The 27,174-nt window shown below is 44.7% G+C and overlaps 1 protein-coding gene across 1 annotated transcript; it reads left to right on the top strand.

Annotated features, from left to right (window-relative positions):
• LOC144680784 (gap junction Cx32.2 protein-like) lies at positions 1-27,174 on the top strand. The gene is made up of 2 exons (XM_078542166.1): positions 1-114; positions 25,520-27,174. The coding sequence occupies exon 2, from the start codon at positions 25,536-25,538 to the stop codon at positions 26,430-26,432; it is 897 nt and encodes a 298-aa protein (XP_078398292.1). The 5' UTR covers positions 1-114; positions 25,520-25,535; the 3' UTR covers positions 26,433-27,174.

The following is a 27,174-nucleotide window of genomic DNA, read 5'->3' as shown; positions in this document are numbered from 1 at the left end:
CTTATGCAATATCCAGTTTGCTAGCATTATATATAAGCAGCTGCATGTTTTAGAAATTGTTCTATGCTGTTCGAGGCTGATTGTCTTTCGTTTCCTCTGAGTTATTTAAAGCAGGTAAGCGATTCTGTTTTCATTCGATGTTATTTAAATAGGCAAGTTCTTTCAAAGACATGATTCTTATTTGGTTTGTGCAAAACTAATTTTGCTTACTTTGAATTTCCACATCCTACCTTAGGAAAAATTTACATAAAGGCAATTTATGCATCATTAATAATACTGTGAGCACTAATTGTGTTTCTAAATTCATAATCCAGTCATTTTCTTTTTTCTCTTGCTGACTTTCTTCCGACTTCGGAAGATGTTTATTTCTTATTGGGGCATGTATGAGCCATGATTGGTGGGGAACTAACCCTAATGTTGTACGTCCTTTTAGTGAAGGTCATTAGATACTGAATTGATCTTAGTTGTTTTCTGCTCCCCTAACTCTGGTTGACAAGCATCTAGTAGTGCTCCTATCACTGAGCTAAAGGAGATCACGTAACTTAGCAGAGACTGGAGATCAAAGCAGGTGTATATAATCACTTTTAAATTAACCTAACATAAATTGTACCATATATACCATTATACTTTAGGCCCCAGTTTGGGACTAGTGCTTACTGAGTCCATCAGCACTGAGTTATACAGATTAGGTCAGTAACATTCTCTGATCTGAAAGAGGAATGCTATGCATTCATGCTTGCATACTCTGCTTACTAGAACCCAAATGCCAGTTGAATTTTAATGTTGGCTGAGTCTGCAGAACAGTGCCTGTTATCAAATGGCTGACAGGATAGTGGATTTATTATTAGAAGGTTGTCAGAAAAGTCACTCTGTGCTAGCATTTGAAAAATCAAAACAGCTTTAAAAGGTTCTCAGGTGGTAGCATTTAAGCTTTGCTCCAACTGCAGTTATATTACAGCATGACTGCAGTCAAAATGATGTAAACTTACTGGCAAATTACACTGCGCTTTTTGGTAAATCAACGTTATACTGACCTGGTTTAGTGCAGACTGTGTACCTTAGTACAACAACCCTATAGCTGCAGGAAAGAAAAAGCTAACACTGCATTATACACCTTTCTAAATCCATTGCTTATTTATATGTCCTGCTTCTTCAATGTCCTGCTTCTTCAAAAAGCTGTTGATTATAGGCTAATTGAAAATTGCAGAACTGAGATTGATAGATTTTTGTTAGGTAAGGGGATTAAAGGATATGGAACAAAGGCAGGTAAACAGAGTTGAGATACAAATCAGCTATGATGTAACAGAATGGCAGCACACACCTGCAGCCTGACCTATGCTCTTACATCTTTGCCCCTTCATGAACTAGCCCCAACCTAAAAGTATAGCAGACAATCTGCTCGTAGAGCCCTGCCACTGTTGCTCCGGTGGTTACACAGTGCACAAGTTTGACTGAGAGTTGCTACATACTTTGAAGCACCAAAGCTTCTTGCCATCTCTTAAAATACAACTTTTCAAAAAGGTTACAGGTGAAGTATAAATGGAAGGAGTTCCTCCCTTTGTTATGTGTTAGCAATATCGTGAACACTTTGGGATGATTTAATGGAGGTAATTTTGACTTTGGTATTATAAAATGAACAATATTGATTCAATCGTCTGTTATACATCTCTCCAATTTTTTATTTTCATTGACTTCTGAGTATTGCAGAATTGTAGCATTGGAGTGCTGGTACCTGGATCTAAAAGAGGCAATGCTGCAATTTTGCTGCACTGAAGGGGGGGAATTACGGTTGGTTGATCTGAGCGTTGGAATATCTTTGTCTTCTGCATTCATAGACTTAAGTAAGGCCCAGAACAGAACTATTTTGCTGCGCCTTTCAGAGGAAAATTGGGCAAAATTCCCAGGAAAGCCACCAGGCATGACTCCAGAGTTGGTTTTAAAAATAATAAGGGTGCGCAGAAGCACCCAACCTCCCTGAATACTTGTTGTTTGGGAAATTACAAGCAGTGGAACCCTGGCAGATCCAGGTCCTTCTTCAAATTGAGACCATCTCCACCAGAATAACACGTCATTTCCTGCATCTTTAACCTTGAAATGTATTGCTTTTTCTCCCCTTCAACTCAAGATTTCTTATTAATACAAAATGCAATAATCAAATATTAAACTTACGCTCTTGAGTGAAAGCAGTCAATAGCTGTTAGAATCAATTGTGATTCATTTCAATTGCATGGTAATTTTTCATAATGCAGTGTTTCATTGCTGACACAAAGCCATGAGCCTGACTTTTGTTTTTATTCAGAACAATCATTTTAGCAATGATATATTGAGTTTACTTCACAACATAACATTGTTTTCTGCATGTCATACAATATCAGTTGGAAACAAAATCTTTTGTTGTGTAGTGAAATAATAAACTCTGTGGAACAAAACATTATTTTGTCATCAATTATAGTGAACAGGGCTTGCCAAGTATTTTAATGCCAACATCCAGCTAAGTGACCTGGATTAAAATTATAGTGTTTTCATTTCCATTCAAGCTTCCTAAAGGGATGAATTTGCCAAGTGTCTGGGAGAGGGTAAAACAGATAGGTCAACCAGTGAATAATAATGAGGCGATCTTACAGTGTTATTCAGAGGCTGGATCCTTTTCATTTAGTAGCACAATAAGGATGAAGATGGAACAGAAGTGGGTGTATTTTAGGAAACATTTGCAAAGAGGAGATTGAAGGGTGGAATTGTTTTGAGGAGGGAATAAACCTGTGGGAAAAAGTTAATTGTTTGGTTTAGGGTGAAGCAAAATCGGCCAGGATTTCCACTCTTGTTTGATGTTAAGTGACCTATACTGGATAATGTGCATGTATGAATAATGGGTAAGAACCAGATTGTGTTTGTTTGTGATTTTTTTTTCACAATTCAGTGCCATCAAGACTCACTTATGAACACTTGGGGAAGAATTTTCCCCCCATCGAAGTGGGGAAGTGCAGGAGTGGGCGCGTGCAGGCGTGCCTCCGATTGGTGCCCCCGATGTGGGCGGGCCAATTAAGGGCCAATGCGACATCCGTCAGGAAGTGCTGTGTGCCCCCTGTGTGGGCGTGGGGGGATTCCCTCAGCTGAGAGTGCGCTCTTTTGCGCATGCACGTGAAAGAGCGCACTCATCTCATTAAGGCTAAGTGCTGCCTCAGGGAGATTGGCGCCAAATTTAAAAATGGTCAATGTACAAAAATAAAATTTCCCTGACATGTCCCCTCATGTGACACTGTCACATGAGTTGGGACATGCCCATCACTTTTAATCAAATCTTTATTACATTTTTTAAAACCCTCATCCCACCCGTGGATGAGGTTTCATGCTTTTTCTGAAGCCCGCCAAGGCTGCCGGCCTGCCCGCCAACCTTAAGGTCGGACGGGCAGGTCCATTAATTACTTGAATTAGTTTTTAAATGGCCTCGATAGGCCGTTGACAGGCTGGTGGGCGCACAGCTGATTCAGCTGCGCCCCTGCTGACCTGAAAATTGAAATGATGCGGGGTGATGACGGGAGTTCCACCCAATGTTTAGACATCGGTGAGCGGGCCCCACCCCCCCGCTCGCTGACCTTAATATCCTGGCCTTGGGGAAATACTGGGGGGCTAAAATCATCTATGAAACTGCAAAAAGTTGCACCTTCAGTAAAGAATGAGAAGAATAGGGGAAAATGTCACAGAAACATCATCTAGATTGTTTTAATGATGATTTGGTTTTTTTAAACATGAATGTAATCATTACGTTGTATGTTTTAAACAAAATGAAAAAGCTTTCCCATAAACTTTAGAAGTGGCAAGTTCTCTGCTTACCAAAGTTGCAATTTTACTTTGCTCAAAATATGCTGTACTCCTTCTAGGATTAAGATTGCAATATTGGTTGTTGAATCTGTTGTATGTTTTATGTTGAGTAGGTATCATGAAGAGGTTCGGAATTTTGTATGGTTGACCATTAAGTATTTATTGATAAAGCATAACTATGTACATAAATACAGCATGTAGCCCAAGCTTTGAGTTAACTCCATGCTTGCTTCTACACAGGTCTCTGTCCAGTCCACCACTGACTCTAGTCTCAAGTCATGCATCTCTTTACATCAGTCTGTGGGTGGTACTGTTTCTCAGTCCCAGATTAACCCTTGCTATGACAGATACCTTTATACTACACATCCCCAAATCTTTACCCAGCATATTTACATTACAATTGTGCTAACCCTTCTCCCATCCTCACACCCTTCAAGTCTCTGACTATATAAATTCAGACGGTCTGGAGGCTTGACAATTCTTCCAGATCTCATTCTGGTCACATTCAGTGGAGTGGTAGGCTCTGTTGATTTGGGCAACCTTTGTTAATTCAGAGCTTGAGTTGTAATCTGTGTTTCTGGCACTTGGTTGTGTTCTTCTGATATGCTTTCTCTGCTCCTTGGAGTAGAACTTCTCTTTGTCAATTCCCCATCTACTCTGCTCGGGGACAACCAGTTTGTCTTGTTCTTCACAGGGAGAGTGTTTACTCCGTTTATTCGTGATACAAACACGGTTTTCCTTTTTGCGTATGGTCCGCCGTGACTTTTGTGGGAGTTGAAGGTGTCCCTCCCTGTCATTTGGATGATTCTCATCTGTGGGCTGACCATGCAGTTTGGTTTTTATCGTGTCACTGTGTTCTTCTGTGTGCCTCCATGCCGTGGTGTTTACAGGCAGTGTGACAGCAATTGTTGGAGCCTGGGATTGGGGCTCATTCTTCTGTTACTGGTCATTTTTCTGCATGTCTTCAACTTGAGGTACAGTGGTAATTATCTGAAGGTTTGGCTGGTCTGACCAAAGTGGAGGTTTTGCCGCTTGCAAAGAAATTGGACAAACGGCACTGCGAAGAGTGAAGGCAATTCAGAGCTCAAGTTCCAGTTGAGAGTCTCTTTACTGGTGGGGCCTCTTGGGAACTTTCAGTTCCGTGTAGTTGATGACAGACATTTTGACATCTTCTGCTGTTTTGAGAAGGTTAAAGGCAACACAGACATCTCTGCTCAACAGAGAAAAAGATTGGTTTTGGATGATGTACATGACTTCGAATATCTGCTTGTTGCCTTACCTTAGTGTTTCTAGGATCATGCCTCTGACTGGAAGTCAGATTCCTCCAGGCTTGTAGAGTGGTGTGTCTGCTGTTTGTAACCAGAAGTCAGTTAGCATTGGTTCTTTATCCAAGAGGACTGTGACACTGGCTCCTGTGACCAATTTGAACTTGGTGAGGTGACCATTTACTGTGATGTCCACATTCCAGAAAGAAAATCCAGGATCCCTGTCCCCACCCAAGAAGCACGATTGGGTGTCTTCCTGGTGTGGTACCTGAATCTCATGGATTGTCTTGGAACGTTTGGCCCTTCTGGATGTCATGGCTTTGCATAGCTTTCCAAAGTACCTCAGGCAGTTGAAATGCTACACTGAGATTGCTGGACGTTGCTCTTGCCTGTGAGGTCATTTGGCTCCACAGCACTGACATGGTCGACGACCGTCTTGCGGTTGGTTTGGGTATTGTCTTCCTTGGCCTGGAGTCTCTCAGCCCCTTTGTTGCTTTACTAGCTGGACAGTTGGTTCTGCATCATGGCTTGCTTTTGGATCAATGTTGTTGGCAGATTTCAGACTGCCTGACTATTTGGATGGCCTTTTCTAGAGCCAGGTCTTCCTTGGTCTGTAGTGTGTCTGAAAGGGCATCGGTAGCCACTCTGACAACAATTCTATCCCTTATGACTTCTGACTTAAGGTCACTGTAGTCACAGCCTTCAGCCAATCTGTATAATTCGTTTATAAAAGAATCAATTAGTTCTCCAAGTTGTTGGACACATTTGTTGAATTTCATTCTCTCTAAAATTTGTTGCTTCCTAGATTAAAATATGTATTGAATTAATTTAGAACTTGATCAAATTTATCTGAGGATTTGTTTATACCTTGCCTTGTAATAATATTATCAATTATCAGACCTACTGAATAAAATAGGGTATTCACTTGTTTGGGCTTCTATCTTTTCAACTAATAATGAAACTATCATATATCTTAAGAATCTTTACTGCCAACGTCCCCAATTTTGTGTTCGGACTGGCTCTTGGTCTGGTCCAAATTGGACTGGTAATGTTTATTTTTTTTTAAAGCACATAAGCTTTTTAAACTAGTCCTGGCTTAGAACTGAATTTTTTGCTCACCCCTGCTAGGTCTTTTCATTCTGCACTCTGTGGGCATTCACAATGGATCTCACTAGATCTTGTGGAGTCCTCATGTGCACAGTGGTGTTTTTCACTTCTGCCTTTCTGCTTCCAATTCTGCAATGGAAATCTCACTTTATGTCTTCACTTCAGGTGCTCTCCATCAGGTCAGAATGCTGCTCCTTTAATTTTCCAACGTTTGAATGCCTGCTCCAGCTTCTCTGAGGTTCTGGGTTTTTCCATTAGCTGCCACTATGGTGTATGTTCAGTAGGTCTCATGAACAGGTTCTGAGTCCTGTATGATTGAACATTAAGTGTTTATGATAACACATAAGTATGTACATATATACAGGGTATAGCCCAAGCTGTGAGCTAACTCCATGCTTGCTTCTACACAGGTCTCTGTCCAGTCTAAAACTGAGGCCGGAATTTTCTGGCTCCACTGGCATCAGGCGTTATGGCGGGTGGGGGGTGGCGACAATATGGCGAGAAGGCCAAAAATCAGTTTCATGCCGGCGTGAAAGCACAGCGGGATCAACTGATAGTGTCTGCCATGGTGGAACGCCAACCCTGTTGGAGGTTGGTGTGAACCCGCTTTGCATCCCGCTAATGGGAGGGAGTGGGGGGAAATGAAGGTGTCAGGGGAGGGTCAGGTTGGGGCGGGTGGGGGAAGGTGTCAGGACGGGTGAGGTTGAGAGGGGCAGGAGGGGATATGGGGGAGGTGGGTGTAATGGGGGTGAATGCAGCAAGTGGGAATGTAGGTGTAAGGAGGGAGGAAGGTGTAAGTAAAGGAGTTCAGAGGGGTGAAGGAGTTTGGAGAGGGGATAGAATCCAGAGGGAGGAAGGAACAAGGTTGGAGGAAGGAGTAAGGGTGGAGGAGGGAGTCCGGATTGGGGGGGGTGTCCAGGTGAACATGCAAGGGAGGGGTTTGTGGAATCAATGGGCAGAATCATCCCAGATATACACTAAGTGTGGTAGTGGGCAAGAAAAAGAATGTTTTACCCACTGGCCCTGATGGCGGATTTTCACACCATATCGCCCCAACCTTGCCTGACTAAACATGCATTCCTGGGAAACATGCCATTTCGCTGGTAGGCAGCCTCCAATTCGCCACACTGTCACCTCGCCACTTCCTCACACCAGTCACCATATTTAAAGTGTAGCCGCGCACACACCTCTCAGTCCTTCTAGTCCAGGGCTGCTGCAGAGAAGACATTGCTGCAAAAAGCAAGAAGACTGCAGCCCTCAATTCAGTGATGCATCCCTGGAACACCTTTTGAACACCATGGAGGTCCGCTGTGATGTCCTTGAGCCCCGTTCTGGCCGCAGCAGGGACAGCAACATCACTACTCTGGGTTGGGAGGTGGTGGCAGTGGTGGTCAGCGCCAATTCCACGCAAAAGAGGACAGCCACCCAGTGCCGAAAGAGAATGAATGAGCTTCTCCGTTCCGCCTGCGTAAGTCATTCTTCTCATCACTCTCAACTCACACACTCACAAACCCATCACACATCCACAGGGATCTCACTCACTGACAGTTCAAGGCACATCACCATTCACTCTCTCACACTCACCTTCATTGTCCTCTTCCCATCCATGGCACCACTCAACACCTACACATGCCACGCCTACTTATCATCTGGCCTGGCAGGCTTCCTGCTTACACTTCTCTCCATCTATATTCATGCGGGACAAGCTGGCACACAACAGAAGGGAGAGGTCGCTTACCGGTGGAGAATGCCTGAAATCAAGATCCTCACAGATTTTGAAAATAGAATCACCCAGCTGGCCGGCAAATATTTGGACCATTCCTGTGCTGATGGTGAGGTCGGCAGTGCTCAACCAAGTGAGGATACAGAAGTGCAATTTCCATCAGACAATCATGCTGTGAATGATATGTCCTGTTTCACAGGCCACCGCCATGCACTAATTATCTCCCCTTGCATTCGCAGGTACATCTGGGAAACAACTGAGGGGGGTCCATGACTGAGGTTCTCAACTCAAGCTCCAAAGGCACCTCTGAAGATGAATCTGCCGAAACCCTGATTGAAGACCCATCACAGTGCTGACCCATACCCTCCACCACCACAGAGATACACACCTTGGTGGGACCTAGTTTTAGAGTAGCCTCGGGGTTACAATCCGGTGAGCATATTGCAGTGTCTGATCCATAGCTGGCAGAACAAGGACTGCCATAGTGCACCGAGGGGTTGGGAATTGTATAGACCCCTCGGGCTGTACGGCTCACAATGAATGTATGCATTGAATATTAATTGTATTATAATTGTATTGAAGCACCTCAGAGTGCAACATGATGCATGTTGATAACTCCAATATCATTGCACTGTCTGACTGTCTAATGACCATATTGAAATGATTGTAATATTCATTGATTGTACTGAAGCACCTCGTAATCCATGTGTAAAAGTTGAATCTGATTGCACTTTTTGTGAGGGCGATTTAGAAATGTTTAGTAATGTCCTTCCAGATATTTTATGAATAAAGTATTTTTTCAAAATAAAAAGACTTCCCAGGTTTCGGACGCTCAGAGGACTGTTGGAGCTCAGAAGTCTGCTGAGTCCGAGGCAGATGATGAGTTTCTGGACTCGGTCATACCTCAGTTGCTGCGCTGGCATGCCAACACACAGAGGTCAACACTGGTAGAATGGAGGCCGCCATGGAGACCTTGGTCCAGGACATCGGCCTTGCACTGCTGCGCGGGCTGAACTCCATCATTGATAGTTGGCCTCCAACAGTGTCAATGCGAGAGGGGTACAGGGCAGCTCGATCTCGCTCCACCTTTCCCTTCTCCTCAAGGAGACGGCCAGGGGCCCTCTGCCAAGATGCGGGTTGCAGCATGAGCCTCGTCATACCATCTCTCTGTTGCAATCTGAGGTTGCCACATGGGTGTCATCAGCCATGCCCTCTGTGGGTAGCCCTTGTCCCTGAGGAGCCAACCCTGCAGCCTCTGTGGACCCTGGAAGATGTCAGGGATCTGAGACCTACTGAGAATGTGGGAGTCATGGACACTTCCTGGGAACTGTGAACAGACCTGCAGGATGCATTTATGGTGGTTTCACACCAGCTGAACATTCAGTGGGTGGAAGCCCTTATGGTTGACATAGTTGACCGCTTGATGCCATGGAGACCTGAACACCACATAAGTGCAGTTGATGGCACCCTGCACATGTGGAAAACCTGAGATCTGGGCAAATCCAATCGCTCTTGCTTCCTGGCTTGCCTGATCCTGGGCGAAATGCACAAAGTTGTGGGCCTTCACAAAGATAGCGTCCATGACCTCATGGATGCATTTGTGTGGAGGCCTGTGATATCCCACAGAGGTCACCTGTGAAGCCATGAAAGGAGCCACTGGTGTAAAAATTGAGCACTGTGATCACTTTCATGGCCACTGCCAGTGGATGCCCTCCTTGTCCCCGTGGTGCCAAATCCTGTGGCAGGTGTGGCAGACCAGTTCCCTAGACATGCGCAATCTTCAGTGACAATGGTTCTCAGTCATCTGCAGGAATGACAAGTGCCATCTATAGACCCTGGGTCTAGCTAGGCGCCGAGCAGCGACGGCTCGCTGTGACTCTTCAGCGGCATGCACGGGCACCCCAGCTGCTCTCCTTCCTGAAGGTGCTGCTCCTCCCTCTGCCCAGCTAGGCGCCTCCGTCGCACTCTTCTCCTTTGTCTCCACTCCCTGAAAGCCATGTGGCATATAGCTAGTTCACCAGGCTCCTTGCTCCTGATATCCTCCTCCTGCAGGATGAAAGAGAAAGACCCTTGGGTTAGCATGGGTGTACTAAGAACTTCGCTTGGTCTGAAAGTCTCTTAACACATCCCAGATAGTGCTGGCCACCAACTGGATGGCCAGAGTTTAGTGCGCTGCATGGCTGCCCAAAACCCCACCTTCCTCTGTCCCTCACCTGACCGATTGGCTGCAGCTTTCTCCTAACCCACACGGCAAGGCTGCACTGTTAGCTTGAACCATTGGAGAGACTGCTCCGAACCTGAATGATGACATTGCAAGGGGCTGTGAGCGCCTCCACCAGTGACTGCTCCATGGCCAGCTTTAGCAAGGAGATTGTACAACGTGCCCAGTTGTCCAACTGTTCTGCAATCTACTAAAACTCTCATTAGTTTGCAGTCTGTGTCCAAGAGGTGAAAAGCTCTTGAGCATTTGGTGGCACTTTCAGGTCTCTGCATTGCTTGAGTGGCAGATAAGCTAGAGGCCCGACTCCAAGCACATCAATGTGGCTGCACCTGAGCTGTCTCAGCTGCGGAGGAATGGTCATTTTATGCAAGGTTTCCCTCATGCATGACTGCTTCCCTCTCCGCAACCTCCACATGTGCTTCTGCACTACCATTAACCGCTGTGCAGCTCTTGTCCCCTCAACTCGCCTCAGCCGCAGTGCCTTCCTTGCTCCCCTGCATCCCTTGCCCCCCAGCAACTTGCCCAACTGCAATGCGGCCCTTGCCCCAACACCGCACTGTCAGCCAGCTGGGAAAATGTGACTTGCCTGTGTCCTCACCCAAATACGTGGCGCCTCACATTTGAGACCAACAGGCGACCCTTGCGAGTGCTGCGCAATGTTGCTGTGCACTCACCTCCAGGTTCCACACGAAGTGCAGCTCACCAGGTCCACGTTTCATAAATGCTGTTGTGAAACACATTGGCGTGATTACTCGGATGATCCAAGGCGGGGGGATGATTCTGGTGAGCTGGGTTTACAATGATATGCAGATGTATAACAATGGTGTTCCCGAGGTGTGGCGGCAGAAACGCGTCCCGCCATTGACGGGTGAAGTGGACGATTGCAAACTGGTTTCGTGATGTCATGAAACTGATTTTTGGCCTTCCCGCTATATTGTCTGCTCACACCCGCCATGACGCCCGATGCCAGCCCAATTCTGCCCAATGACTGCCTCCTGGGGAACGAACTGAGTGTGGGCATGGTAGGAGGGAATAGTGAGAGTGAGAGGGGGAAGAGTGACCCAGAAGGGTGGGAGGGTGAGGGTGCGTCAGTAGTAGCAGAATGGATAGCGAGGATAGCTGGTGGGAACTCAGAGGCAGACACGGACCCTGGGGGTGGGAAGGAGGAGGTCGGAGTGGTCAATGTCGACGGGGGTGGGATTCTCAGCAAGATGGGGAACGTGCACGTTCACCTGGACATCCTGGAAAGAAAAGGGTTCGGATTGGTAGGCGATGGCGGGGAGGTGGAAGGTGATGCCGGGTGGGGTGTCAACAGTGATGGGGGAAAGGACAAGACTGACTGGGGGATGGGAAAGGATGGGGGAACTGATAAGAAGCTTAACAATGACCATTGCTGTTGAAATCGAGTGAAGCTTCATGTTGGACGGGCACAGGTGCTGCATGGGAGTGTGATCAGTGGGTGGACGGAGATGCAGCTCAGCGCAGGTGGACAACTGAAAGAGAAGCCCAGCAAACAGGATTTCAAATGCTCGGGACATTAAGATGAGTGTGATAGGTGAAGGCTCCGAGTGCTCAGGAGGGTGCTTACACGATGCTCTGAATGGCCTGGCGCACACACTTCTCCCTCCAGAATCACTTGTGGTCTGGCTGCCTGCGAATGGGAGGGAATGCAGTGGGAACACTTGCGAAGCCTGTAAATGAAGCTGAAAGACACCATTACACATTATTCGGTGAAAGCGAATATATCTTCAGATTATGAGGTGACAAAATGTCTTCACCTATGCAACCACTTGTGATCAGAAATTCTTAACTTTTCTAGGCCTACCACTCTTCCTAAGTGACATCCGCAGCATGGGTGGAGAAAGCCTGTGCAGTGGCTGGCTCTATAGCCTCTAATGACTTCGGCGTGTGACCTCTGGAGAGCCGAGGCCTTGATGGCCCGGCTTGCTTTGGCTGACCTCCTGTGGGCCAGCTGCTCCCTCTGCAGTGACAGAGGATGAGGTTGAGGGGGTCACAGACAAAGGGGGATTCGGAGGCAGAGAGAGCAGCCTCTGATATTCCTGAGCAGATGACCCAGGGATGTCCAGCTGTCACTTCTCCTCCCTTCGGGTGTCCGAGGGCCTTATCCTGACTCCTTGAGGGGAAGGAGCACCTGGAGGGATTTCAAGGTGCCCCGTTTCCATCTCATGTTGCCGGTGCAGGAACTCACTCATGACTACCGTGATGGAGTGTAGGTCTGCGCGCGTCTCCGCGTTCCGCTGTACCAGGGTCTCTCTGACATCTGTCATCCTTCCCATGGAGACGTGCACATGTGGGGTCTATTTCATCAGACAGCAGGTGGACACACTCCTCCAACTCACGTGCCATTCTGTCGAGGGCTTCCAGCAGCTCTGCATCCCCTGCCTTCTGCTGAATCTCCACGATGAGTTGGAAAGCTGAATCCAGCAGTTCGTCATCTGACTCAGAACTCACAGATGCCTCTTCCCCAGCAGTCCGCCGAGGGCCAGGGAGCTTGGCTGAACCTGCCTCTTCCTGCTGCGGACACCTGTCCCTGTGCTGACCACCAGATTGTGAACCTGAGCTTGCTCTAGATCTAGGTGCCACCGAGGTGTGTGTCTCTACACTGGTGGAGGGTGTGGGTAAGTGCAGTGATGGGTCTTAAAGGCTGTTTATTTCCAGCTCTTCAATGTAGGAGGTGTCCTCTTGGCTGGGGGTGAGGACCTGGATGGAGCTGAGGGGCTGACTGGTTGAGGGTACCGGTTGCTTGGCAGAGCTCCCTGTGAACCAAAGTTGAGATAATTAGTGCAAGGCAGCAGAGTGAGAAGCAGGAGAGAGAGCACTCACAGTTGCGTTGAGAAAGGGATGATGTGGTGCAGGATCCTCATATGGGTGTTTGCTGCTGACCTCACCATCGCTGCAGGCAAGGTCCACATCCTCACCAGTCAGCGTGATGGCATACTCCTCTCATAGTGGATGAGGGGCCTAATGTGGGTTACTCCAGCCCCGGTCTGGGACCTCTCCCTCCTGTTGTGAGCCAGCTTCTCCTGCATGAAAACAGATGGAGAGAGTGTGAGCAGGATGCATGGCACTGCGTGGAATGTTTGTGTGGCGAGCGGAGACATGGACAGGATGAGGATGTGAGCTCCAGAGGATATGAGGCTGACGTAGATGTGAGGGTGTGTGTGAGAGTTAGTGTTGTTGTCCCTTGAGGTGCGAGATCCCTGTGGATATGTGATGGGTTTGTGAATGTGTGAGTTGAGAGTGATGAGACTTGCCCTGGCAGAATGGATGAGAGCATTCATCCTCTTTCTGATGATGGCTGACCTCTGTGTTCCGATGGCGCTGACCACCGCTGCCACTGCCTCCCAGGCCGGATTGATGATTCTGGTGGACCTCCTGAGGCCAGAGCCGGGGTAGAGGACATCGCGGTGGTCTTCCACTGTGTCCAGCAGGCGCCCCAGAGAAGCATCACTAAATTTGGGGGCTGCCATCTTCTTTGCTTTCAAGGCCATCTGTCGCCAGGAGCAGCCCTAGGCTGAAGACATGAAGTAGGCTTTAAACATGGTGCCTGGAGTGAGGAAGCGCTGACGCCACGGCGTAGCGGGCAAATCTGAGCCCGCTTGCCAGTGATCTGGTGTGTTTCCCATGAATGCACTATTAATGATGTGCTGGGACTGGGCTGATACGATGCAAAAAACCTTCATTGCAGCCAGCGAGTGAAATGCCCTTTTTCCCACCCGCTACTGCACTTTGTGCAAATCTGGGACAATTCCGCCCTGAAATAAAAGCAGAAAGTGCTGGAAAAGTCAGCAGGACTTGCAGCATCTGTGGAAAGTATTCCAGCACTTCCTGTTTTTATTTCAGATCTTCAGCATCTGCAGTATTTTGCTTTTATTTCAGTCTGCAACTGACTTTAGTCTCAGGTCGTGTGTCTCTTTATATCACACGGTGGGTTGTACTGTTTCCCATTCCCACATTAACCTTTGCTATGCCAGATACCCTTATACTACAGAATCTTAGTTACTGTTAAATGTTGTTCATCTTCAACAATGTCCACTCTAGGAGACAATGTTTTGAAAAGCATGTAAGCCAGTAAGTTTCTTCTAATCCAAGTCATGACTCAGTTGCAAAACTGCTACCTTGAACTTGAACTGTGATGCTATGAATAAGCAAATGACAAATCTAATTGTTTCTTTATTACCATCTTTCAAATGCACAACAATGTACTGTCTGGCATATGTGCAAATGAGAAGCAGAATTCATATAGGAGGGATGTAAACATCCTGCAACAAATTTATAGCAGGAAAATAGTTATATAAAATAAAATGTTACCTGGGAAGTTTTTTTTTGACAATCAGAACTTATGAGCAACTGAAATAAAAACAGAAAGTGCTGGGAAAACTCAGCAGGTCTGGCAGCATCTGTGGGGAGGGAAACAAAGTTAATATTTTGAGTCCAATATGACTTATCTTCGGAACTTACGAGCAACTAAGATAACAATACATTTTCAGAGTTTAATGGGTTTAAAGGCTAACATTGAAGAAAATTTCCATGAGATGTAACTCAGAGTGAATAATAAATTTAGTATGAACCATGTAGTTTGACTCTCTGAGGTAGGTCAACCTTAATTTAATATTGCTTGTGCTGGAATTGCTAATACTAAAATTCTACTTCCAAACCACCATTTTGTATCTGAATAGGCGTTCAGTAGAAATCTCCAGACATCTACAGCTTGACATTGGTGGCTAAATGATTGTGATGACTATCAGAATATTAAGGTAATTACTTATTTAATCGTGCATTATTTAATGTTCAATTTTAAAAAAAATAAAATTGTGCCCCCGTACAAATTAACATCTAAGTAACTCATAGAAACGTAAACTGCTTTTAACGTGTGAAAAATGAAACACCTCTCAATAGTCAAAACTGGAAACACTTTCCTCTAATCTCAAGCATGAGACCCAGACAGTAACAGATCTTCTTGAACTTTAAGTTCCTCCCGTTACTAATTTTGTGTAACTACTCTTCTAATCTCAAATTACACGGCACAGCTTAATTCCCTGAACTCAGTTCCCTGCAGTAGCAAATGTGTAGCAAAGCACATTGCTTGTGAATTTTACAACCCCTTGATATTCTGATCAATATTGGAAATTTGCTCAATAGTGGTTGTGGATTTAAACCCTCAGCCTACAATTCTAACTGCACAGATGGAAGCACAACTCTACTCGAAACGTTAACTGTGTTCCTCTCCGCAGATGCTGTCAGACCTGCTGAGTTTTTCCAGGTATTTTTATTTTTGTTTTGGATTTCCAGCATCTGCAGTTTTTTTGCTTTTATCACAACTCTACTGTATTCAACTCAGTAGTTTTTCTTTAAAATTCTACCTTGCCTGTTGTCCAATTATCTGTGGCAGGTTTAAAACATTTGAGTTCAAGGGCTACACCCTGTTGAGAAGACATAGAGGTCATTCCAAGTATAATATTAATGGAGCAACCTCCCTCTGTGTCACAGGTTGTAGCATGATTCAGACTCTTATGTCCAGAATCACCATATGTACATCAGCCTGAGATTTTAGGAATGATTGAATTGTTTAGCAGATTGGTACATCATGTCTGCTAGGTCAAATTTGGCCCCCCTGTTCCATATTGTCTATGAATGATCTAGAATAAATAGCGCATAAAATATACCATGAAAGCACAGTACCAGCTTTCACTGCTAATTGCAAGAAGCACTGGACAAACATCATTTAGCAGCAAATGAGCCCATTACAACACACTTTGAAAATACTATTTAAAGCAACCATGATATCACTTAGAAAATATTATCCAGGGGGTCGGGATTCAAGTGCTCTTTAATGAAGCAAGAAATAATTGTTGAAAGCATGATATAATAAGTCTTGAGCACCTTGACCCTAACCTATTTCTCAGGTTGGGAGTTCAGAGATCCATGACAGGCTTCTAACATGGAGCCCAAGGGAACAATCTCCATGTTGCTGCAGTGAGGATGCAAATACAGTAGCAGAAGAACTAACAAGTGATCTGGAAGGAGCAAAAGTGTCCTGAAGATTGTGCCTGCAATCCTATTGAAGGCTGAAGCTAAGGCCTTCACTATGTCTTTGTTGGACTGACAGAGAAAGGAAGCAGCTATGTCCATTCCCACTATGCAGGGAGCTGGGGGGAGGGAGTGATGTGGTGGTGGTATCTCTGGGCTGTTAATGCTGCTTCCTGTGACCAGGTGTTCCAAGCCAATAAATGGTGGAAGTGGACACCTAAAGAAAAATGGAGTTAATATATATTATATATACACACATATATGTATAAAATATATATTTATATATAAAAACAGTCACTTGGTAGTACAGAACTTGAATATGGCTGAAAAGAGAGACATGCTGCTGAAGCTTTTCATCTTTTGCTCATCAGGACAAATGCAAGAATGCCAAATTTCAAACAATTTATAGTACAGATTGGCAGTGGCATGAAAATGTGATCAGATCATTTCCACCCAATGATAATGACTGCTGCCATTTTGGTAGGGGCCTTCGGATGTCTCAGGATGGAGGCTACTATTGATGTGCAAATCATGCATGCAAAGGATCCAGATTGTAAATGACCATGTGCATCTGTTCACTTGTACTAGGCATTGGATGACCTAGCCAGCAGTCTTTAAAGGGGCCACAGATGGCTACTCAAGAATGGCCCAAAACTATTTTCATATTTTATTTATGATACTGTGAGTAGCAGGAATTCTCCCCCTGGCCTCACATAAATGTTGGGGCCCACTATCAGCCCACACATCTTTCTTGTAGCCCCACCCCCTGAACCCTGATGGTTTGTCTCCTTTTGCCTGCTGACTGCCCTATTAGTGCTAAATCTTAAAACTGGCATTGTAATCCATTGCAATTTTGATTTATTTCTTTGCTTGAATAATAGCCAGCTTTTCCATACTTATTACACAGCATTACATTGTATTTGCAGCACGGAAACAAGCCCACCCTCCTTACTTCACTTAGCCCTATCAACACATCATTCTATTCCTTTTTCCTTTGTGTTTACTCAATTATTACATGTGGTAGCAAATTGTATATTCCCATATTATTCTGAATAAAAGAATTCCTTCTGGAATTGAATCATGACTTTCTAATAATAATGACCCCTAGTTTTGAACTCCTCCACAAGTGGAAATATTTTGTCATTTGAAAATGAAATGTCAGGTACCACATGTACTTCAATGACATCCAGCTCTACCTCACACCACCTCTGCTGACTCCTCCACTTTCTCTGATTTGTCCCACTGCTTGCCTGACATTCAGTATGAGGTGAGCAGAAATTTCCTCAAATTAAATATTAGGAACACCAAAGCCATTGCCCTCAGTTCCCTCCACAAACTGTGTACCTTAACCACTGACTCCATCCTTTCTCATGGCAACTATCTGAGGCTGAACCAGACCATTTGCAACCTTGGGGCTTTGTCTGTACATAAGTTGAGTTTCTGACCTCATATCCACTCCATAACCAAAACTGTCTACTTCCACCTCCATAACTCCACTCCACTCCTGCCTTAGCTGAGCTACTGCTGAAACTTCCAACCATGCCTTTGTTATCGCTAGAATTTACTATTTCAACATGTTCCTGGCTGTCCTCCCATCTTTTACCCCACATCACTTGAACTCATCCAAATCTCTGTTGCCCATCTCCTAATTTGCTCCATGTTCCGCTCACACTTCTCCTTGTTGACTTACATTGGTTTCCAGTGCACAACACCTCAATTTTAAAGTTCTCATTCTTGCTTTCAAATCCCTTCATGCCTTGCCCCTTACCTTTCTCTGTAATCTTCTTCAGCTTTACAACCCGTTAAGATATCTGAGTATCTCCAGGCCTCTTGCGCATTTCCAATTTTAATCACTCCACCATTGGCAGCTGTGCCTTCAACTGCCTTGGCCCCATGCTGTGGAATTCCCTCCCAAAGCCTCTCCACCTCTCTCTCCTCCGTTGTGACATTCCTTAAAACTTCTCTCTTTAACTGATTTTTGGTCATCTATCCTATAACCTCCTTTTGTGGCTTGGTGTCAAATTTTGTTTGATAATGTGAAGCACCTTGGGACATCTTACTATGCTAAATGCAAATTGATGTTGTTGTTCTCTACATTTACCCTATCCAAACCCTTCATTATTTTAAAAAACCTCTATTCTCTCACTTCCCAGCTCCTCTTTTCCAGGGAACATGGCCTCAGCCTGTTCAGTCTTTTCCGTTAGTTGTAACCTCTGAGTTCTGATACCATCGTTGTTAATCTTTTTTGTTCCTTCTCCAGTGACATATATACTTTTTGTAATACAGGTACCAGAGTGTATAGCTGGACACTCGCCTTTATTTATTATACTTGCGAGATACATTGCAATTCTCCTTGTGCTTGAATTGTATAAGCGGTCTTCAACTTCCATGCACTTCTATGGGTCCAAATTCAGCGGTGTGGTTGTATTGCCCACCAAAACCGGTCTCAGGAGGCCCAAACTATATTTGGGCTTGGGGTTTATTTAAATGTAGTCATAGATGTCAAAGGAGTACGCTGCTGCTTGCTGGGTGTGGGAGGGCAAGTGATCGATGAGTTGTTGTATTTTTTCAACTTCTGGGCTTTTGTTTTCCAGGCAAGAAATGGTCATCAGCTAGCTGAAAATTGTCCTCTATGAGTGTTTACAGATGATTCTGCAGTTTGTGTTGCTCATGGTGAATCAAGGACATTTGCTACTTTAAGCTAGCCCTTGCATAAGCCATATTTTTGTTGATGATAAAATGTCCATTAAACTTTCCCATCATCGTGTCATGGCTTTCACTGTCACCGTCTGTCTGGTTGAATCCTATGAGAATATTGTCTGCTTTACGATCTGTGCTGTAAATCATTGTGTTTCCTTGCCTAATGTTTCACTCTATCTGCTACACTTGACACATTTCCAATGCTTTTCTCAGTTTGGCCATTCCTCAAGCTTGAAAAATTCAATTTCAGCAGAGGAGCGACAGGGATATCACCCTCTGTCATATTTAGTTTTAGACATTTAACAAACATTTTAAAGTGTTTTGACAGTATTTCACTGGCATCTAAATCATCTTTGACTTCCTTGCTTCATGCTCACACTGACTCCTTTCCTCTTGTTTATTGAGAACAAATCCATGTTTAAATTAGAAGCGTCATTTTGATTCTGAGTAGATACAATCCGCAGTTTGATGAGGGGATAGATTTTCAGCTTCATCACTGGGTGGTAATCTGAGGGGCAAGGATATATTTTACGTCCTTCATAGAAATGCTGAGCCAAGTCTGACACCAATGTTTGCAATGTAGCAGAGTGTTGCAAGATAATAGATCAATTTTGAACTGGCAGTCCCTAAATTGAAGGGCAATGTACCCTTAGCAGCACTGCCAGGATTAACATAGAGTGTAACAGGAAGAAGCTTCTTCCATTTTATTGAAAAAAATCTTTTGTCTCCATTACTCTGCAGCACTTTATAAATCAAGAAGGTTCAACATTTTTCTTAGCATAGTAAACAGGTAAACCGTTAACGAGGCAGTTCCAGGAAGTTGAACTCCCCGACCAACAACCTTCAACTCCCAAAACAACAATCTTCATCTCCCAGGCCTACCTTCATCCCTCAGACCAACAACCTTCATCTTCTAGACCATCAATCTTCCTCTCCCAGACTAACAATTTACAACTCACAGACCAACAACCTTCATCTCCCAAACCAACAACCTTCATCTCCCAGAACAACAACCTCCACTCCAAGACCAACAGCATCATCTTTCAGACCAATAACCTTCATCTCTCAGATCAACAGTCTTCATCTCAGTCGATGGAGCATTACAGGAGAATGCTGCCAGGCAGATAAAGTGACCCAATGTTTCAATGATGCCATCCTATAGATTCTCCTCCAGGCCTACAGGAAAATGGGAAGTGCTATTCTCTACGGATGGCTAGAAAAAATCCCCCACCTGACCAAGGAAGCCTGTATTGAGATAGCAGCAGAGGTTAACACATGAGGGGTTTGGCAGTGAACCTGGATCCAGTGTCAAAAGCAGGCAATAACCTCCTCTGCATCTCAAGGGTGAGCCTGGATGAATGGCTGTCCTGTGGGCAACAGGTGATGGGATTCAACATGGGGAGGGATCAGCCAGGCAGGTGAAAGATTTGTATGCCCCAGTAGCAGCCTCCTGAGTATTGGCAGCACTTGAGTGACAGGAATCTGCCTCTTGGTACCAGGGCCTTCCAAGTCCCATGAGAATGGACATGTATACAAGACATCCGGGAGGACCCATTGCGTGTCAGAGGGGTGCCAGCTGAGTAGGCGGTCAGTTAATCATTGTGTGGAGGCTCATTTTCCCCATCTACCCGCAGGAGAAATGGGTCCACAACACCAGGAGAAGAGTGAAGACAGGTGATGGTGTGCTGGGCATCTGGTCCCTGACACCTGCTGAAGAGGAGACTCTTGACCTGTCCGGAGAGCAGGCAGGCTGGGCCATTGCTGATGGAGAGATCAAGTGATGTGCGGAGGCCTCGAGCTTGGTGTCCATCACTGGACAGAAAGGAAGCACGCCTCAGGTATGGACGGGAGGTGGGAACGAGAAGGCCTTTGCCCCGATTGTTTGTGTTCTCCATGCAGTTTCTCCACTCCAGAAGAACGGGCTGCTCCTTTGACAGGGACACTGCTGTCCACCTCTGAGGAGGAGGGCATTGAATCCTCAGAGGATGCAGTATCACATCATTCCCTGGCACCCTCCACCAGTATAGATTCGTTTACCTTGGTGGGTATGAGATTGGGACTCTATTAGTGGTCACAAGCTGGTGAGCACCTCACAGATGTGCAGGAGTAGCTAACGGAGGCTGTGACCGCTAAGGGTCCTGATAATTAGAGAGGACTGTTGGAGGCCAGGCCTATGTTGAGCCCCAGGCTCGTAATGAGCCTTTGGTATTGACCACCAGGAACCTGTTGGAGTTGCAACGTAGAACGGGGAACCGTCTGGCGGAGCTGCCAGAAGCTATGCACAGCTATTCACAGATGATGCCATATCTGAGATGTGCGAGCTCATGACTTCCTCCACAGAGAGGTTGGCAACACCCATGGAGAGCCAGATCCAGCAGACCTTCCAGTGGCTGCCGAATATATGTGTGAGACCTTCATACGATTGATTTGGCCATGAACTCTACAGAAGTAGTGGCCACTGCAGAGGCGGAAGAGATGCCTAGACTTGCCTCCAGGTGCTCCTTCATTTTTGATAGACAGGGAGATGCCATTGTGCACTGTAAAGGGAGGGGTGCTAAAACCTGCCACATCTGGGGGCTACTCTCAAAGCGCTCCGAGGGTAGACAGGCGATCCTCAGCCCCTCTGCCAGTGACCCAACCACTCCGGCAGTGTGAAAGAGGAGGCACGCTGCGGTCCTCCAGGCCTCGGACACCCAGTGAACAGCTGTCAAGCGCATCTCAGGCCATGGGATATCACAATCAGCAGCCTGCCTCCCTTCAGCTGCAGATCCTGGGGCTGTATCTCATCAGAGCACTCAGAAGCACTTTAGAGCAGCCTGTAGTTTCTAGTCCTTACACTCTTTCTTGAACAAGGGTGTCACACTAGTCACTCTTCAATCCTCTAGTGCCCTCCTTTATCGAGGGAAGATTGGAGATCATAGCAAGTCCTTCCATTGTCTCCACTTTCTTTAACAACCTGGGATACAACCCATCCAGACGAGGCAACTTATTGGCTCTAAGCATAGCCAGCCTTTCCACTACGTCTTTTCTAGCAATTTTCACTCCATCCATTACCTCCACTGGAGAGCAAAGTGTTAACATCAGAAGCACCTGATACCGATGTAACTACTGATGTAACTATGAAGCAATGTCACATGATTAAGTAACTGCGATCTGGTGGGAAGCAAAAGTACAACCTTGTGTAGATATACATAGATCTGTAAATAAACAAGAATGTTTTTTATGAATAACAGTCTATGGTAGCAATCTTAGGGTAACAGGCAAACTCTAAAGAAACCCCATCGAGGCCACAAACTCAAGATGAAACATCTACCATATCTGTTTCTATTGACATTTTGTCAACATCCTTTTACTTGGTAAATATCGACATAAAGTACTCATTCAGTATTCTAGCCTGAACCATGAAAACAGGCACTTGGAGCGGTTGGAGTTAATTAAGGTCAGCCAGTACGGATTTGTAAAAGTCTAATGCTTAACGAATCTAATTGATATTTTTGATGAAGTAACAGCAAATGTTGATGAAGGGAAAGCAATGGATATTGTCCAGATGGATTTTATGTGTAGAAATTCAGCGCTGGAGTCACTTTCAGCATCACAGCTGAGTGACTTGCTTAATAATTCTAAAGGGTGATTAAGAGTCAACATGTTGCTGTCAGTCTGGAGTCACATGTAGGCCAGACCGGGTAAGGATGGCAGATTTCCATCCCTTAAGGACATCACTGAATCACATGAGTTTTTATGACAATCTAGTATTTTCATAAATCTGGAATAAAAAGATTAGTTAATTAATTGAATTTAAATTGCACCAGTAGATTTAAACTCATGGATGGAATCTTGTTGAGATGTTGGGGGGTCTCACCTGCCAGCTGGAGAGCTGGTGAGAGACCTGCGCTGCCTCTTTACTGGAAGGCTTGCTGAACCACAAGCCAACCAGTCAGTGGTGAGGTCAGGTTCGAGCCTTCCCTGGAATCAAAACCCTGGGGGGGCGGAAATCTCATCTGCCAAGAGCTCCCAGCCAATTAGAGGCTGGCAGCTCTTGTGCTCAGCAGCGTCATAGGGAAAACGGTGGCTGCTGCACTAAAAACACCTACTGGAGTCCCAGGATCAAAGAGCAACCCAGGCTTTATGTAAGCAATGTGGTGGTGGGGGATGAAGGGGGTATGGTAGGTCACAGGGTGAGGGGTTAGGGGGGTTGACAGTAAAGGCAGGGGGGGTGACTCTCAGCAAGCCCCCACTACCTGATGTCCAGTCCCTTGATCAGGCACTGAGTGCCTTTATTTGAGACTCCCTGCCACCATCCCCTGGATGTGACAAGCAGCCCATACATTTTTACCTGTTGTGCATGCCTGTACACCACAGGGTTAATACCAGTGGCAGCGGGATGAGGCCCTTAAGTGGTCATTAATGGCGGGGCCAATTAGAGAACCTCAATTGGCAGCAGGGCAGGAAGGTCGACCATGGACCTTCCAATCCAAAACATAATTCGGGCGGAGACAGGGAGACGGCAGAGTTCTGGTATGCCACCATCCCACCTAAGTACATGCCCTTTCCACCTTAACACAAGATTCTACCCCATGGGCAAAATTTTTACCTCGGCGGGTGGGCGCACGCCCAACTCGCCCAAGCATAAAATGACGCTTGTTGACGTCAGGCGAGTGTCCCAACGTCAACATGCAGTCACGTGATATTTCGGCCAGCGGGTGCGCGGGAATCAGCAGCGCACCCACCAACAATTAAAAGACCTGTTAAGGCCATTAAAGTCTCAATTGACTGACATTTTTCACTGCCTGTCCAACCTTACAGTTGTCAGGCAAGCAAAAAGGCCAAGGGGCCTTTGCACTATTTAGGAAACCTCATCCACAGGCGGGATGAGGTTTCCTGTAGCAAATAAAAATGAAATAAAAAATTTTAAATGTAATTAATGACATGACCCTGCTCATGTGACAGAGCCATGAGGGGACATGTTTTATTACATTTTTCATGTCTTTATTTATTTTTTGTTGAAAATTCTTCATCTCCCTGAGGCAGCTCTGTGCCTTAGGGAGATTCTCAAGCATGCACTTACACGCATGTGCGACGTTCGGCACTCGCCCCGCTCGCCCTCCTCCCCCCACCCACACAGGCTGAGCGCTGCCACTCATGTTTCACATCGTGCGGGCCTTAATTGGACCACCAGCGTGAAATTGCAATCCAGCCCTGATTGTGGGCGACGGTTGACTTTCCAATTGCCGCAGCCTGCCTCCGCAGCCTGCCCGCCCGACAAGGGCTAAATTCTGCTCCATGTCTCCAGAGCAGTAGTCCCGGTCTCTAGATTATTACTGAAGTAACATTACCACTATACTAACATTCCCTGTTATATCTTCTATTCTGGATATTCGTTAAATGTTTGTGATTCATTGGTGAATAATAGATCTCAAAGAACTACACATAGATCCTTACACCAATGATTGATTTATCCAACCATATATATGTAGTGTACCTCATTGAACCTCTAACAGTGGAAATGTTACTTTATGTTGGACTCTTTCTGAACATTGAGAGGCCCACATCTTTGATTTTATTAAAACATCCTATTAAACAGTAAAATTCAAGCCAGGCTCATGTACACATTCCATATAAGGACATTCATGATTAAAGGCTGGGCACAACACCTCACTACATGCATGCCAAGCTGAGACCACAGTATTGACTGCATTGCAGAAACTCCAGGTCTAAGTAGCTGTGTCACCCAGTAATTAAAATGGCATCTGAACTACTGCTTAAAGAACATATATTAATATTAATTTGCAAAATGTCTTTCTGGCTTTTGCCCTGGATTATATTTACTCTTTGTTCACTGCCTATTGCTCAGGAATACATTTTCACTCCTGCTTTTTAAATTAGTGGCAGTTTTAAAACCAGGCAAAACTGCATTTACGACCAGTAGGGATTAGCTCTGAGATACTGAAGGGAAATTACCTTACATGCTATTAATAAATGCTTCTTCCATTCTTCTTCCTTTGCATCAATTTTAATTGCACAGAGTTTAAGAGATGTGAGATAAATCATGATATGAATACAATTTTCAGTCAAAAACAATGCTGGAGTCGAATTTTTGTGGGAACTCTCCTGATCTCCCACTGTTCACTGTTTTACAGATGAGAAACAGACGGCCAGCAGTTGAACCACCACCATCGCCCCTGCCGCCCCACCACCACCCGTTCCCCTCCCCCCAACCCAGAGAACCATCAGGAGTTTCATTTTGACAACTACTTAAATATAACTTTAGATTGTTTTGGTACTTATTTTCTCCTAGATCAAACCTTTTCACCATCTTATCTCTATAAATTGCTTTTGACATGACATTAAAGACTACTTATAAATTGTAATGGTTTTAATATTTCAAGGACATGTTTACATTTATATGGAAATATACTTTGGTGGGGGTGAATTTCCACAGAGGCTATTCCGGTTCTCTGTTTATACCATTTTTCCAGAGTTCCCATAACTCCTCTGCTGAAGTTACAGCAAATGAGTGGGAGAACTCTTACAGAAATCCACCCATGGACTCAAAGGATCAGTACATTATCATTTCAGTCATAACTTAAGTGATTTATTTCAAATTTATAATTCAGCATATGTTTAATTTGGCAGATATCACTTTTGAAGAATGGCAGACTGGACATTTCTTGGAAGACTCCTGGATAAAGTTCAATCACACTCTACAGCTATTGGGAAAATCTGGCTCACTATATTGTTTGTGTTCAGGATCTTGCTGCTTGGGTCTGGTGCAGAGAAGGTTTGGGGTGATGAACAGTCTGACTTTGTTTGCAACACAGCCCAACCTGGCTGTGAAAATGTCTGTTATGATAAAGCTTTTCCCATCTCTCACATTCGCTTTTGGGTTCTTCAGATCATTTTTGTCTCAAGCCCTACCTTGATATATCTTGGACATGCTTTACATGCAATCCACATGGAAAACAAAAGAACAAACAATGAAACTAAAACCACATTCAGAAAGATCAAGAAGACAAAGTACATTATAACCCGTGGGAAAGTAAAAATACGAGGAATCCTATTATTCTCCTACTTACTACAAGTTTTGTTTAAAATTATATTTGAAGTTGGTTTCATTATGGGTCAATGGTATCTATTTGGATTCTATTTGGGTCCCATTTATGTATGTGACAGAGCTCCCTGTCCACATAACGTAGACTGTTTTATTTCACGCCCAACAGAAAAGACTATTTTCATTATTTTCATGCTGGCTGTGAGTTGTCTGTCACTTGTTCTAAATGTAACTGAAATAATTTACCTAATTTTCAGAAAAACAGCTGTTTCCACACGTAAGAAGTATCATTATCAAAATCATTCCGGTTTTGTCTTAGACCCTACTGATAAATCAGTTCTGTCTGAAGAAGTATCTCCATCAGGTTCTAACTTTTCGAAAGGAGAGAAACAATGCAGTAGCCCAGACCCCAATTCTCAGAATAAGTTTAACTATAGTGTTGAAAAGTCTGTAGAGAAACTGAAGGACGATCTAGAAAAAACTTCTAAGGAAGAATAAGAGCATGATATTTCTGAGACTAGGTAGCTTAAAGAATGCCAAGAATGCAAGACAGGAACAAAAGTAGACAAAGGTAACAATTATTGCATTATTGTATTACATACATCAACATGATAAAGTAATTTGCAGTTAATTATAGAAAAGCAATTTCTGCTGGCAGTACAAGAGGGCAATAGTATATATATGAGTGACTACAGGGCAACTGAACCAAAATATACAACGTTGACAACTAGGCCACTTTTTTTCCTGACATCCCTGAAGATCTCCCAGCAATAGCAGTTATTTGTCATTGGAAGTTTTGCCAAAAGTCATTCAGCACACCTGTGCATGGATGTAGCTCGATGCAACAGCATTTTTAAAACTGCCTCACTGTTTGCCAATTGACAGGTGACAGTGCATTGTATCAATCACATAGACAAATGACGATGACAACTTATATGGATCACAGAGCTGTATTTTAGATCGTGTATATGAATATATCAGAAACAATGCTTGTAGTGAAGTTATGCTGGATCTTGAAATGTAGACGAAGCATTCTAGTTATAGGTATGGTAGATTATAAAATCACGGAATTTGTCATGAGATGCTATTCCATATTGCTAGCCTTAACCATGACTTAAGGACCTGAAAATATTTTCATTGTTAATTAGTATTACTAAGTGAACTACTATAAGCCAATTACCTTAATGTTTCAAAGTTGGAAACTAGAATAGAGGATAAATAAATGATTTCTTTATTTAAA

The sequence above is a fragment of the Cetorhinus maximus genome, chromosome 5 (genome assembly GCF_964194155.1).
Source record: "Cetorhinus maximus chromosome 5, sCetMax3.hap1.1, whole genome shotgun sequence".
Taxonomy (NCBI): domain Eukaryota; kingdom Metazoa; phylum Chordata; class Chondrichthyes; order Lamniformes; family Cetorhinidae; genus Cetorhinus; species Cetorhinus maximus.
Note: the sequence above shows the minus strand (reverse complement) of the source record. Positions and strands in the feature narration are given on the sequence as shown.